At 37.6% G+C, this 13,139-nt stretch overlaps 1 protein-coding gene across 3 annotated transcripts in view; it reads left to right on the forward strand.

The window, feature by feature from the left end:
• The window catches only part of DGKH (diacylglycerol kinase eta), a 163,577-nt gene that overhangs the window by 135,273 nt on the left and 15,165 nt on the right, over positions 1 to 13,139 (forward strand). For all 3 annotated transcript variants that reach the window (XM_049815766.1, XM_049815765.1, XM_049815764.1), the window contains 8 exons: positions 2,569 to 2,703; positions 4,115 to 4,232; positions 4,831 to 4,941; positions 5,096 to 5,192; positions 7,556 to 7,663; positions 10,813 to 10,926; positions 11,217 to 11,351; positions 12,182 to 12,348. In XM_049815766.1, the coding sequence (XP_049671723.1) occupies positions 2,569 to 2,703; positions 4,115 to 4,232; positions 4,831 to 4,941; positions 5,096 to 5,192; positions 7,556 to 7,663; positions 10,813 to 10,926; positions 11,217 to 11,351; positions 12,182 to 12,348 (985 nt within the window). The remainder of the gene's footprint in view (positions 1 to 2,568; positions 2,704 to 4,114; positions 4,233 to 4,830; positions 4,942 to 5,095; positions 5,193 to 7,555; positions 7,664 to 10,812; positions 10,927 to 11,216; positions 11,352 to 12,181; positions 12,349 to 13,139) is intronic.

The following is a 13,139-nucleotide window of genomic DNA, read 5'->3' on the forward strand; positions in this document are numbered from 1 at the left end:
AATCCTGCTGCCATAACTATATAATAAAATAGTAATATACACATATGTATATCCATATGTCGAAATATATAATGAACCCCTTGTTTCTTGGTGATACAATTTCTGCGTTTATTGGGGAGCTGTATTATTCTTCATACATCTGATAAGTGTGAAATAGAGTGCATATTAATGCTGTCAGTGCAAGATAGGTGTTTAGGGACAAAGCATGAAACATGAATTCAATTATCTGCAATGAAACATCAGTTTTACTCATTAGAGCTCTGTTGTTTTTATCAGAGCATGAACAGCAAAAGTTTATCTTTATTGCAGTTATCCCCATGAGTCACATCTGTCAAATAAAGACCAGCTGCTCTGTTGATTTTCCCATTTAATATAACTGCCTTGTTCCCAAGTACAGAGAGAACAGACTGTGTGAATAATGTTGTGAATTTTTCAGTAGCATTATGAAAAATGAATGTTAATTTCATTCTGAATATTATATTTTACCCTCTGAGGATCTTCCTGGTCATTTGATGAAGATAATATTTTTCCATATGTTAATTACCCTCATCTAAATATTTAATAACTCTTGTTAGGTATCACTCGCAGTTTTTATTCCTTTTCATTTTTTATCATTATTACAGTGTTTTGTTGTGCACAGATACGAATCATTGTGTTGTATTGTTATCATGCGATACTATAGCATTTTGTGATAACTGTCAAGGCTGTTGTACAGGTGTTGAAGTCAGAAGGAGCTGTTAGTCCACTTGGTCAGACCTTTCATATAAAACAGTCCAGAAAATTTCACCCACTTATCCCTGTCCTGCATCTAATAATTTCTGTTTGACTTAAGCAAGTCATCCAGAAAGGTGTGTAATCATATTCCTGGGATACAAGAAGGTGAAAAATTTGCCATTTCATTGACTGTTCCATGCTAGATTATCATCACTTAAAAAAAAAAAAAGTGAATGCCCAAATTCTGGCCTGAATTGATTTGAACACAATTTCTAAACCCTGGTTCTTGTTATTGCCTTTGTCTCTCGATTTTTCTCTGCATTTTCCTTCCATTAATTTCTTCATACAATACACCCATGTTACTCTCAGACTGAGTTATCATGTCTGATGTGAACTGATCTGTCCCCCTCCTGCCACAAAAAAGGGTATATTTTATCCTTCCCACCATATTCCTGGTGGTGTTTTTCTTCTGCTTGCTTGATGCTAGTCCTAATCATTCTATTTTTTCTGAATTAGTTTTTAGGTTTTGAGAGGAATATATCAGATCACTTTGAAATAATTTCAGTTTTTTGTTCTGAGCTTCTTCAGATGGTCAAGCTTAAAGTTGTCCTAAGCTGAAGTAGTTTTAACATGTGAGATAATTTGGAGCAGAGGTAGCCAAGAAATGTCTGTCTATGATCATCTGGTGTGCAAAAGCTTTCTACATGCACATGGAAATGCTATAGCAAAACATTTGGTAATATCCAAACTTTCTTCTTCCCTGGGGCAGCAATTTTTAGCTACATCTAACAGGGCTGGATTTCCCAAAGATTAACTCCCCCAGGCTAAAGCAGGCACTGGCATATTCTCTCAGTCTGCATGAAACAAGTTCTGCCAGGAAAGTAAATTGCAGCACCTGAAGTCAGCTCTCTGAAAAGCCTATCCTTCTTCTTCACCTCCAGAGGCAGCCCCAGGGACAACTGGCCCCACTGAGCTACCACTTACTCTTTGTGAACATCTTTTTTCCCTTGATTTTCTTCCCCTTCTTTTTCCTGAGCCTTTGTCACCAACAATTACATCAGCTACCAAACCTTGCTATCTGTCACAAGGTTTTATTGATCCATCATCTGGGGAATTTTAACAAATAAATGATTTCAATTATTTTCGGAATTGCTGGGGGGTTTTTTTGCGAAAAAGAAAAGATGATGAGAAATTGATGTCCCCCACGATCTCTCTAACTGCAGGAGACAAGCATGTCTGAACATGGCTTTTTCCCTTCCCTTGCAGTTTTCAGTTTGGCTGTAGATGAAGATGTCAGAGTTTTCTCTGATGTTTCCAGAAATCTGATGCAGGCAGGGGGCCCATTTTAGCTGCTTGAAGCAAATAGTGTGGCTGTTGATCAGGTGTTTCTGTGGTCTACGGGTTAGAATAGCTATCCATATTAAAATTGTTATAAATAATAATATACTATATAATACAGGTAGATTTATAAGTAAATATAGATTGAAGTTTAAATTCATATTACTTTATTAACATGTTTATCAGAAGCTTACTACAGCATTAAATACTTTTGCACTTTAAGGTGGACATAATGCAGTTTTTGCTAGTAGCTTGAAGCATAAGTTGGGAACTCCTCATATTGAATACCATGCACACTTGCTCCTTTTAATTTGTGCTTGTCACCTGATCTGTTTCTGAGGTTTCTTCCCTGTTTTTAGAAGAACAACTGTGGTGTGAGGGGGAAGGACATTTGTCATGGAATGGTAACAGATTAAATTAATGCTTTTGAAATATTTTCAGGGCTGTAAAAACTATGTATATGGTCATGTCATAATAGGTCTAATTAGTGCTCTTACTTTTCCTTCTTCTACACAGTTAAAACTGCACCGAGATCTCCAGATCGACGTACAAGCCGAGGTATCCATTCTCAGACAGGCTCTTTCTCTGCTCCAGCTTTGGCTGCAAGCAAGGAAAACCTCCCAGTGCTTAACACTAGGATTATCTGCCCAGGTAATTATGATTTTGAAATCTGCTGGTCCTTACACTACTTTAATATTGCCTTCTGTTCTCCTGCTTGCTGTCAAATAACAATTTTTAGTTCACGCCCTAAGTTTGTTTGAACTGACATACACATCTTTGTGTTGTGTCATATACTAGGAAGTGCAAAATAAAGTAGAAGATTCTTGATCGTTTGGCACAACGCTGGATGTAGCAAAAGTGTTGCATTTGATTCTGGAGGATGAAAAATGAAAGTCAGCATCTTAGAATCATAGAATCACAGAGTGGTTTGGGTTCAAAGGGACCTCTAAAGCTCATCTAGTTCCAGCCCCCCTGCCATGGGCAGGGACACCTTCCACTAGCCCGGGTTGCTCCAAGCCCCATACAACCTGGCCTTGAACACGGCCAGGGATGGGGCAGCCACAGCCTCTCTGGGCAACCTGTGCCAGTGCCTCATGACCCTCATCGTAAAACATTTCTTTCTTATGTTCAATCTAAACCTGCCCTTTTTCAGTCGGCTTTCTGGGCTCTGAGCGCACACTGCTGGCTCATGTCAAGTTCTTCTTCCACTAGTATCCCCAAGCCCTTCTATCATTCATCCTAATCAACGGAGGCTATGAAGGGGCTGAGGGGCAGACACATGTAAAGTTCAACCCTCTGAATAAGAGGTGTCTGTAGATATCTCTCTGGAAGTGCTTAACTGAAACTACACAAAGCTGCTGTGCAGCAAAACAGTTGAAAAAAAAATCTGTTCTTATCCAAATGCAATTAATACTAGGGGGCACCAGGAAAACACTGTTCTTATTAACTTCATTAGTACAGTTAAAACATAATGGAACTGAGCTTACATTTTTCTTTAGGTCAATTTAACTTTAGAAAGTACTTTTCTTGTTTACGTGTATTACACAGTGTTTTGTAGAGTGACACAGATATTAGTCAAGGTAGGCATGGCAAGGCTGTGATCCTTCCACAAATTAAATTAAACTATGATTCTACAAGTTGTAAAAATGGTAAGCGTATTCCTTAGGAATATTTCCAAAGGAAAATTGTGGAGATGAAGATTAAACTAAATAAAAAGCTCTAGTAGTCTTTTTGCATGTTAGGTCACCCATTTGGTTACTATGCCAGCCAGTGAGTGTTGGCCTGAAATCCTGAATTTTGTTTGTGTTTTTTCTCTCTCAATGGTGGTACCTGAAGAGTCAGCCACCACACAGCAGCATAGCTGCCTTCTTGCTCAAGAGAGCCAGAGATCTAAAAAGATAACCGATATAGGTAAAAAAAGAGCTAGAAATGCAATCATTCCCTATATAAATTAAACGAATTTTGTCTCTCAGTATGTGGCTTATTATGATAATATATGTTTCTCTGTTTATCAAATCCAAATGTTTTTTTTGTTATTTTTTTCTGTTTTTTTTTTAATCAGGTTTGAGGGCTGGTCTAGCTGCTTCTATTGCAGGAAGTTCAATTATTAGCAAAATGTTGCTAGCAAACATCGATCCATTTGGTGCTACGCCATTTATTGACCCGGATCCAGATTCCCTGTAAGAAATACTTTTTTCCAAATTTACTGTTTAATTTTAGTTTGCTTTTCTTAAGCTTTTTATAAAATCTTTTTGTAATCTTTTCTTTTTCATTCATTGTGAAGTTCTTGTTTGCTATCATTTGGCAGTAGACCTCAAGGTCTGAAAACAGATTGGCTTGTGCCATTTTAGTTATGAGTAGGAGAAGGGCAACAGTCCTTCAGAGCTGGGTTTTCCTGCCCAAACCACTGGTCTGAATGCAAGCTCAGCCACCAGCAAGACGTTGAAGCAGGTCTGGGTACTCAGAGCCACACTTGGGGCAGCTCTCTCCTCGTATCCCACTGTTATTTTGGGTATGGTGAAGATAGATAGTGCTGGCTGGGCGTGTGGTACAGTTTCTTCTTTGCCCTACGAGAAGTAACTTGCATTTGCAAAGGAGCTAGGAGCCAACCTGTCTCTTCGACTGCCGTTGGGTTTCCTCAGGGAGATTCAGAGGAAACGTTTTTTGATGTCTCTTGGTTGATGTATATGTTCTGAGGCCAACCATAATCTTGGTCAAAGCTCTGTGTGTCCAAGTACTGTAGAAATGTACACATAATTATCTCTCTTCTTCTAACAGGGAGGGATATTCAGAAAAATGTGTCATGAACAACTACTTTGGAATTGGGTTAGATGCAAAAATTTCACTAGAATTTAATAACAAGCGAGAAGAGCACCCTGAAAAGTGCAGGTAATGTAATTGTCAGTAACAGAGCCAAGATGTTTCCATTATTTTCTTTTCCTTATCTCTTTATTTGAATTTCTTAACTTTTTCTTATCCTACAAATACAAGACATAATAAAGTGTGTATTTCAATATGTGAGTCTTGTTTTACCTGTTTTCAGAAGTCGGACGAAAAACATGATGTGGTATGGAGTTCTTGGCACAAAAGAGCTACTGCAGAGAACTTACAAGAACTTGGAACAAAAAGTTCAACTTGAGGTAAATTTTATTTATGGGCAGAATGAGGAGTTTTGCTCCTGCGATGTGTAGTGAGGAATTTCGGCTTCCTCTTGAAACCTTTTAGAGTTCTTGTGTCAACCCAAGCTGACCTCAAAGGCACTGTGTAAAAATGTCCTATGTAAAAGGTGGTTCCGCAGGTGTTGTTTGGAGTAAAATTTCAGTACTTAAATATTGCAAGATACCCAGTAATATTTCGTGTAATTACTGGGGTTAAAAAAATAATAATTTTTGTATAGGTCAGATATGTTTCTTAATGTTCACTGCATCAAAGGGGGAGACCAGGTCTTAAGGACAATAACAGAAATTAACATGCTAAACAGAAGGAAAGAGATAGAGTTAATCCTTCAGGTTCATTTTAAACTATCTGAAGCTTTCTTACACATACAGGGAGAGCACACAGATGGTCTTAGACAAAAATTCCTGAGAGAAGAGGGGAGATTTTGAATGTGCATCACAAGAAGCCCAGTTACACCAGTAGAGACTTTCTTTACCAGATGTTTGAGACAGTCACACAAAAGCAGCAGGATATTATCACAGCAACAACAAATGTGATGTAAATTATCTAAAGATGGTTATTTTTGGTCTTTGAAGTTCTAATATCAAATCTAAGTCATCTTCACAATACTGGGAACTTAAAGAAGATATAAATGATTACCAAACGCAGAAAAAGACTAAAGGATGGTTACAGTTATTTTCATTCAAAGCATATCTAGGCTGGATTTTGACAGAGAACGTACATGATTTTTCTTTGTACTTCATGCTAAGTATTTAATATGGAAGTTCACCATATTTATATGAAGATAACTTTTTAAGTTGAGAGAATAATTTTAAGTTACTGGAACTTTTTCTCACTTTTAGGAGATTTAGGAGGATTCTGTCTGGTAGCAGCAGATTGCTGTTGCCTAAGGACTGTGTAATTATCAAGGAATTACGCAGTAGTTAGCAAATATAATGACAGGAAAGTACGTTATGTACGCTGCAGATAGAATTCTAATTTAAGGATCTTTTGAATAAGATTCAAATAAGATTCAATAAGGCATTCAAATCTGACCTTTCCATAATTATTTTTGAATATTTCTGGATGTAAACCAGCAAGTAGAAATTTCATATTTAGTATTGCCTTGCATAATATTAGCCTTATGCTAAAACGTGTGATGAGGTGCACAGCATTGGAAAATTAAAAATACTAACTTCAGGAATTGGAGGCAGACCTCTACTATAATACAAATGGCTGTGCAGCATCTATTAATATCACAGCATATTTTGGATACTGTCACATTTTGATTAAAATGTTAAATTCTCTCTTGTTGCTGAGATTAAATCATAAAAAGAGAGCACTAAGCACATTCTAGAAATAATTTTGCACCTCTATCTCCTCCTGATAAAATTGCTACAGATTTTGTCCTTACTTCCTGACGATTTCTATTTCATTTGTATAATTTTAAGATCTTTCTTGTGGGACTGGTAACTTGGGGTAATCTGGCAATCTTCTTTAAAGGCAACATCACCTGCAAATTCATAATCCACGAAGTGACACCTGCATCCAGCATTAATGACCTTATATTTCCAACTTGCTTCAAATCCCTGCTTGTGGCACTGCCGCAGGACTGCACTTTTGACTCCCAGTTGAACGGTTTGAGATCAGTGGGCTCACCTCTGCTGGCAGTCGTACTGCCGTAAGCCTAGAATGATTTCACTGATGCTTTTTCACTTCCAGGAGGAGAAAGAAGTTATTTTTACAGGATGCCAAGCGTACAATGCTAACAACACTTACATTTAAAGACATGTTTGTGGCTATGCAAGAAATATTCTTGGACTTTTTTATTTCCCTCCCCGCTGCCCTGCTTAATGGATTTACCTAAATAACAAGTGTACTGCAATTTTGAGAATGCCGATATAGGATGGAAGACTAGTTACTGAATGGGTAGATGAAGCTTTTTGTAATGTCCATGGCGATCTTACTGTGTGCACTCAAGGGGATAGCTTTTTTCATTGCAAAAAGATTTTTAATCCTTGATAGACAGAGCGTGGTCTAAGTGCATGAGGAATTTCGCAATAAGGATGTGAAAATGTTTCTTTTGAAGAGTCATGGGACTCCTCTGCTGTAGATGCTACAGCATGTAGTATCTACATGTTTTTCAGCTCTACAAAAATTGGTGCTAAGAGCGGGGAGAAGAGGTTTGTATTAGAGGTGCTTCACAGCATGGAGAGAATAGTCTTGGGTCAAACCTGTTACTGGCTCTGTCCTCCCCTGCCAGCTCTGGTCAAGCTTCATGTGTTAAAAATGGCTGATTACTTTTACCACATTATTTATATACTGAATGAGCTTTTATCTATTACAGTGTGACGGACAGTACATCCCCCTTCCAAGTCTGCAGGGCATAGCTGTGCTAAACATTCCCAGTTATGCTGGTGGGACTAATTTCTGGGGTGGAACCAAAGAAGATGATGTGAGTAATGTTAAAGAGAAGTAACCTTCTGGGCAAAACCAGCGATAAATACCATGAACTGCTCTTCCCATTTCATTTTAATAGTAGTAGCATATAGTTTGGATAGCAGCTCTTCTTCAGGGAGGCTGTTTCAGTTTAAACTGTGTTGTCTTGTTGATTTTTTTAATTGATAATATCTCCCATGATTTTTCACTCTCTGTTGCCTTCTGTCGTGTCCATTCCAGTAAAATGTACATAATAAGGCTTAATGATTATTTTTTTAAAAAAAAATCACTCTATGAGTATTTTTAGAAACTAATTTTATAAATAGAGGCACAAATAGTTTCTCTCTATATTGTTTTACAAACTCCTGTAAATAAGGTTTCACAAAGCATAGATTCCTCTGTTTGCTATATTCTTCTAACAATAAGCAAGGTGGATAAGGATAATGACTCATGGTTTATACCTGAATTTTCCTCCTGTTCTTCAAACAGCTTTGGACTAAGGGATGGCGATTCAGAAAATGGGGACTGATACATTTAGTGACTGATAATTTAGTGGGGGTAGTAATCTGTTTTTAAATACTATTTTCAATGAGCTTCTGAATATTTTACGATATCTTTTTTTCCCTTCTTCCTCACGTGTCCTAAGAAACTTTATACTACACAGATACCTAAATGTCTTACAACTTGGAGCAGTCTTATTGCTGCCATCCATTTCATGCACAGTGCAACCGCTGTAATTTCTAGCAGATTATCCTAGTTCTGCATGTCCTGATTTCGTGTGTGTGAGGTCTGAATCACCTAAAACTGTAGTGGCAAATTAGCTTGTGATTTTAATATAGACAATCCAGGATATTTTGCCAAAATGCTTTTGGTTTCTTGTGAGTTATTATCCTTTGCTTTTATATATATATATATACACACACATACATAAAAGTCACAAAAATATTTAAACACGTTTCAATGATCTTTTCTTATTTTTGGTATACGTGAGAGGATGGCAGTTGTGTTTATATTTGGCTATGGATATCTAAAGTTTTTATATACTCCATGTTCATATTCGTAACTTGAAAGCATCTCCAACATCTGCTCAGCTCCTGTTCAGGAGTTTATTTTTCTCTCTGGACTGCCTCACTGAGAGAGAAGATCTGTTCTAGCTGTCATACTGGTGTACAACAAATGTGTGTATCTTGGAGCAGTTTTACTGATATTCTTAGTCTTCCAGTGACGAGATGTGCCAGCAAAATGACATGTTTGTTCTGGACAGAGTTAGGAGCGTAATTCACTGCTTTAGTGCAGTCTTGAGTTGACCGATCATCAGAGGTGGTGGTGGTGGTCTGAAGTGCTGCTGGTTCTGCTTATCTGGACAAAAGAAAGATGTTGCCTTGACAGCTGCGACTATTCCTGAAACTTTATCGGTGAGCCAAGCAGCGCAGCTGCACGCTGACTGGCTTGAGTGGGGCTTGTTTCGGCATGCTTTTTTGGTGTCCAGAAGACAGGCTGGAAACATGACCTGCAACAGGAAAGGATAGAATTGTTTCTTGAGCATTGATCTGTAGAGATTTGGTTGCCTTTATTTGGAGGAAAAAAAAAAAAAAAAAAAAAAAAAAAAAAAAAAGGTTGTTTTTCAGTACAGATGTCTTACTGGTAGGGAGGCACAGCAGACTGGGTTGTGGTTTGCCCATCCTTTTGCTAAAATGGAAGCAAAAAATAAATGACATTTTACAACTACCTTTTCTTAAGCCATGCAGAACTAGCCCTGTAGATGTCAGTTATACTTGTTAAAGCTGGATCAAAGACTGTCCATACTTTTTACCTTGGAATAACAGAATCACTGTCTTTGTTCTTTTCAAGATTATCACATCCCCATGTGAAAACCAGAAAAATTTCTATGGAAATTGGAAAAATTCAGATGGAGAAACCTTTTTCTTCAAAACACTCTAGGCCCAGTAAAATTGCACTTTTGTTCTTTGACACTTATCCGCTCAAGACCTCTCTGTGCAGTCCTGGGGTGCTCTGAAGGGAAATGCCACCTGGATGTGGCACTAAACTGGCACAGTTTCCCGAAAAGCAGCAGCAGGGGCCAAAGTCCCTCACCCTGTTCCCCATCCTCTCCCTCCCTGAGCCATTGCTGCAGAGACACTACCTGGATTACACAGTCCTGGATCTGCACCCTCTTATTCTTCGCCTCCAGGAAATCCTCTATCAGGAGACAGGACCTGACTAGTTGTGGCTTTTGAGCTCCTTTCAGGGATTTTCCCCAGTCTGGTGTCGGGTCTCTGATGCAGCTTACTCTGCCGGAGGTGCCAACCGATGTAGTCCGATTACTGCTCAGAGGTGATCTCTTGACCCATTAAACTCTTACTGGAGTGATTTCTCCTGCTGATTTTGCTCCCTCGTTGCTCCCTATTGCATATCAGGATGAAATGGTCAAGCTTCAAGTGATCTTAGTATGGTATCTCCTGCCAGACCCAGTTGAACTCCAGCCTAACACTTGTCCCGTGGCATGGCTGAATTGCCCTGCAGGACACCGGGTGCCAATGGCACACGTGAGACTTTCTGCGCTTTGTGTAAGCTCCTGGAAATTCAGTGTCTTGGCTGGCTATCAGGACATTTGTTCCATACAGAAGCAGTTTTCATATTTACAGTGGATAATTGTATGGAGCGCCAACAAGATCCTCTTCAGTATGAAAGCTGTGTTTAACAAAGCCGAGCGTGGACTCAGATGTTGGTTTCCAGAGAATTTGGAATATAAGAAGATAAGCACTTCTGAGAAAAAAAAGACACCATTACTCCTCTTAACTTCAAGAACCTCTTGGATATTAAGTACATTAACCAAGCAGAGATTTGAACTGGCTTTTCATCATGCCTTGAAAAACATTTCTTAGTCTGCACGCTGAAACATGCCATCCTTCCTATATAAGGATATGCCTCATCATTCAGATATTTGAAATGCTATTAGCACTGCTGTTTTAAAATAATATTAGCCTACTGTCTATGGTATCTCACTCCTATGACTTTTGAGAGACAGTGTAGTTATTCTACAGTAAATAAGTTACAGCATGTGAATGTTGACAATTAATCTGTAAATCAGTCTGTGTTTCATTGAACATGCACTCTAAGCGCTAGATTTACCATCAAAAATGGAATATTTTCTTTTCCTTTCAGATATTTGGGGCTCCCTCGTTCGATGATAAAATCTTAGAAGTCGTTGCGGTATTTGGCAGCATGCAGATGGCAGTTTCAAGAGTCATCAAACTGCAGCACCACAGGATAGCTCAGGTTTGTTTCTTACTTGAAAGCACGCAACATGGTTGGCAGCAATTTGGGATGCTGGCAAACGGCGGTACTCTCGATGACCACCAGCCTATACATTAATAAAGTGCTGACATTGTTTTCATTTTAAACGGGTTACAAATTGTCTTCAATGATGAATGAGGTATAAAAGTGATTCATCCTTGAGACAGTCCTGGAGGGAAGCCACAGCTCCTAGTAATCAACACATTTCAGGTGGCCCGTCGGATTCATTAGTATTTATTGCTCTGTAAAATAACGTGTTTGTTCTTTTCCAGTGTCGGTCAGTAAAGATCACCATACTTGGTGATGAAGGGGTTCCAGTGCAAGTAGATGGAGAGGCCTGGATCCAGCCCCCGGGAGTTATTAAGATCATACATAAAAACAGAGCTCAGATGCTAACGCGAGACAGAGTATGTTGCAAAAGTGTGTTATGAGATATCGTTACTAACATTGGTTTGTGTAATAATTTGATTGTTGTAACCCGAACAAAACAGTCCTTACAGAAATATTTTACAACTATTTATATAACTTACATAATTACTTACCGTTATATAATTTCTATAATAAGCCAGCTAGAGAATTCCTGTTTTATATAAGTGACAAAGCTTTGTTAGCTTTTATCAGTTTTGTTAGTGCTATTCCTGTATTCTCATTAATAAATAGTAAGAATGGTCAAAATTTTATATATTCTTTCTTTTTTTTCTTCTTTCTTTCTTTCTTTCTTTCTTTCTTTCTTTCTTTCTCTCTCTCTTTAGTTGTATTACACACAATCACATACTAGAAGTTTTAGCACAGTTGTGTAAACAGCAAAGTTAGGGTGGAGTTAGTGGCATTTGAACTCTATATTAGTAAATTTGTTACTTTCCCACCATTTTAGGATTGAATACTGTGTTAGTTTCAGATTTGGATCTTGCTATCTGCACAAAATATGCTTGCATTATCACTGTCTTTGTGTTCTTATTGTTTTGGAAGACACTTTTGAGGATAATGGGGAGGAGAGAGATCTTTCAGAAGTGACTTATTCTCTATACTACGTTTAAAAAAATTAAATGTAATTTTATTATTTATACAGCTTGTCTTATTTAAAATTATAGTTAAATTAAAAAGTTGTTTATTTGTTAAATTAATTTCATCTAAAATTTTAAGAAATTAAAATTTCTATAAAATATAAAATTATATTTTTTAATAAGTACGAATACTTCTAGTGCTGTGAACTGAATGTATAATTCATTTTGATTAGGCCTTTGAAAACACCCTGAAGTCTTGGGAAGACAAACAGAAGTATGATTCCTGTAAACCTGTCATTCGATCTCCCTTGTACCCTCAGCAGGCTGTTGAGTTGGCTACAGAAGACGAAGTTGCACAGATCCAGCTGTGCTCACAAGCTGCAGAAGAACTTATTACCAGGTACAGTAAAATTAGTAAGTTTGGATTGGCAACCTAGACACCGAGACTGAATTATTCATGCAAATGCATACATGGACTTAGAAGTGTATATTTTCCCTGATTTTTGATTAATGTTTAGCTGCTGCTCTATCAGTTATATTATTTTTAAAATTTTATTTTATTTTAATTTATTTTTAAGGCTCAGCTTCTTTATGTATGCTTTTCTTATGTATTTACGTTAATTTTATTTTTGTGTGTTTATGGTTGTTGGGGGTTTTTTTTGTGAAAATGGACTTTCTGAAGGAGCAGTGGAAATGGAAAACTGGAAGGCTTCTTGGCAGAGAGGCTTTTCATTGAAACTTCTCATATGCAAAATCAAAAATATATTTATTGAAAAAATACCCTTAGAAGTCAACTTCAGAAGTCACCAGTGTGGATGTATCCACCTGACATTAACTTCTCCTGACCTTATTTCCCCTTAATGCCTTGTTACTCACAATTTCAAAAAGATGAGCACTTTTCAATAAACGTAAAAGTTTTATTAAAATATTGTCAAGTAAACAGTTAACACGCCAACATTCAAGGAGCCCAAATTGCCAGATAAAATCTTCATACCGTTTGCATTCATCCACTCATTCATTGTTATTGCAGCTTTCTATTTCATTCCTAATGCTCGAAATCTCATCTCTGTGCCCCTGGACACTTCAGTAATTTGTGTGGGCTGAGATGATAGTGAGCTGATGATATAAAACTGATTCCACAGCCTTACTTATTTTCAAGATCTACATTCTTCCTGAGATGGAAGTATTTTA

Source organism: Accipiter gentilis, chromosome 13, assembly GCF_929443795.1.
Source record: "Accipiter gentilis chromosome 13, bAccGen1.1, whole genome shotgun sequence".
Classification (NCBI taxonomy): Eukaryota; Metazoa; Chordata; class Aves; order Accipitriformes; family Accipitridae; genus Astur; species Astur gentilis.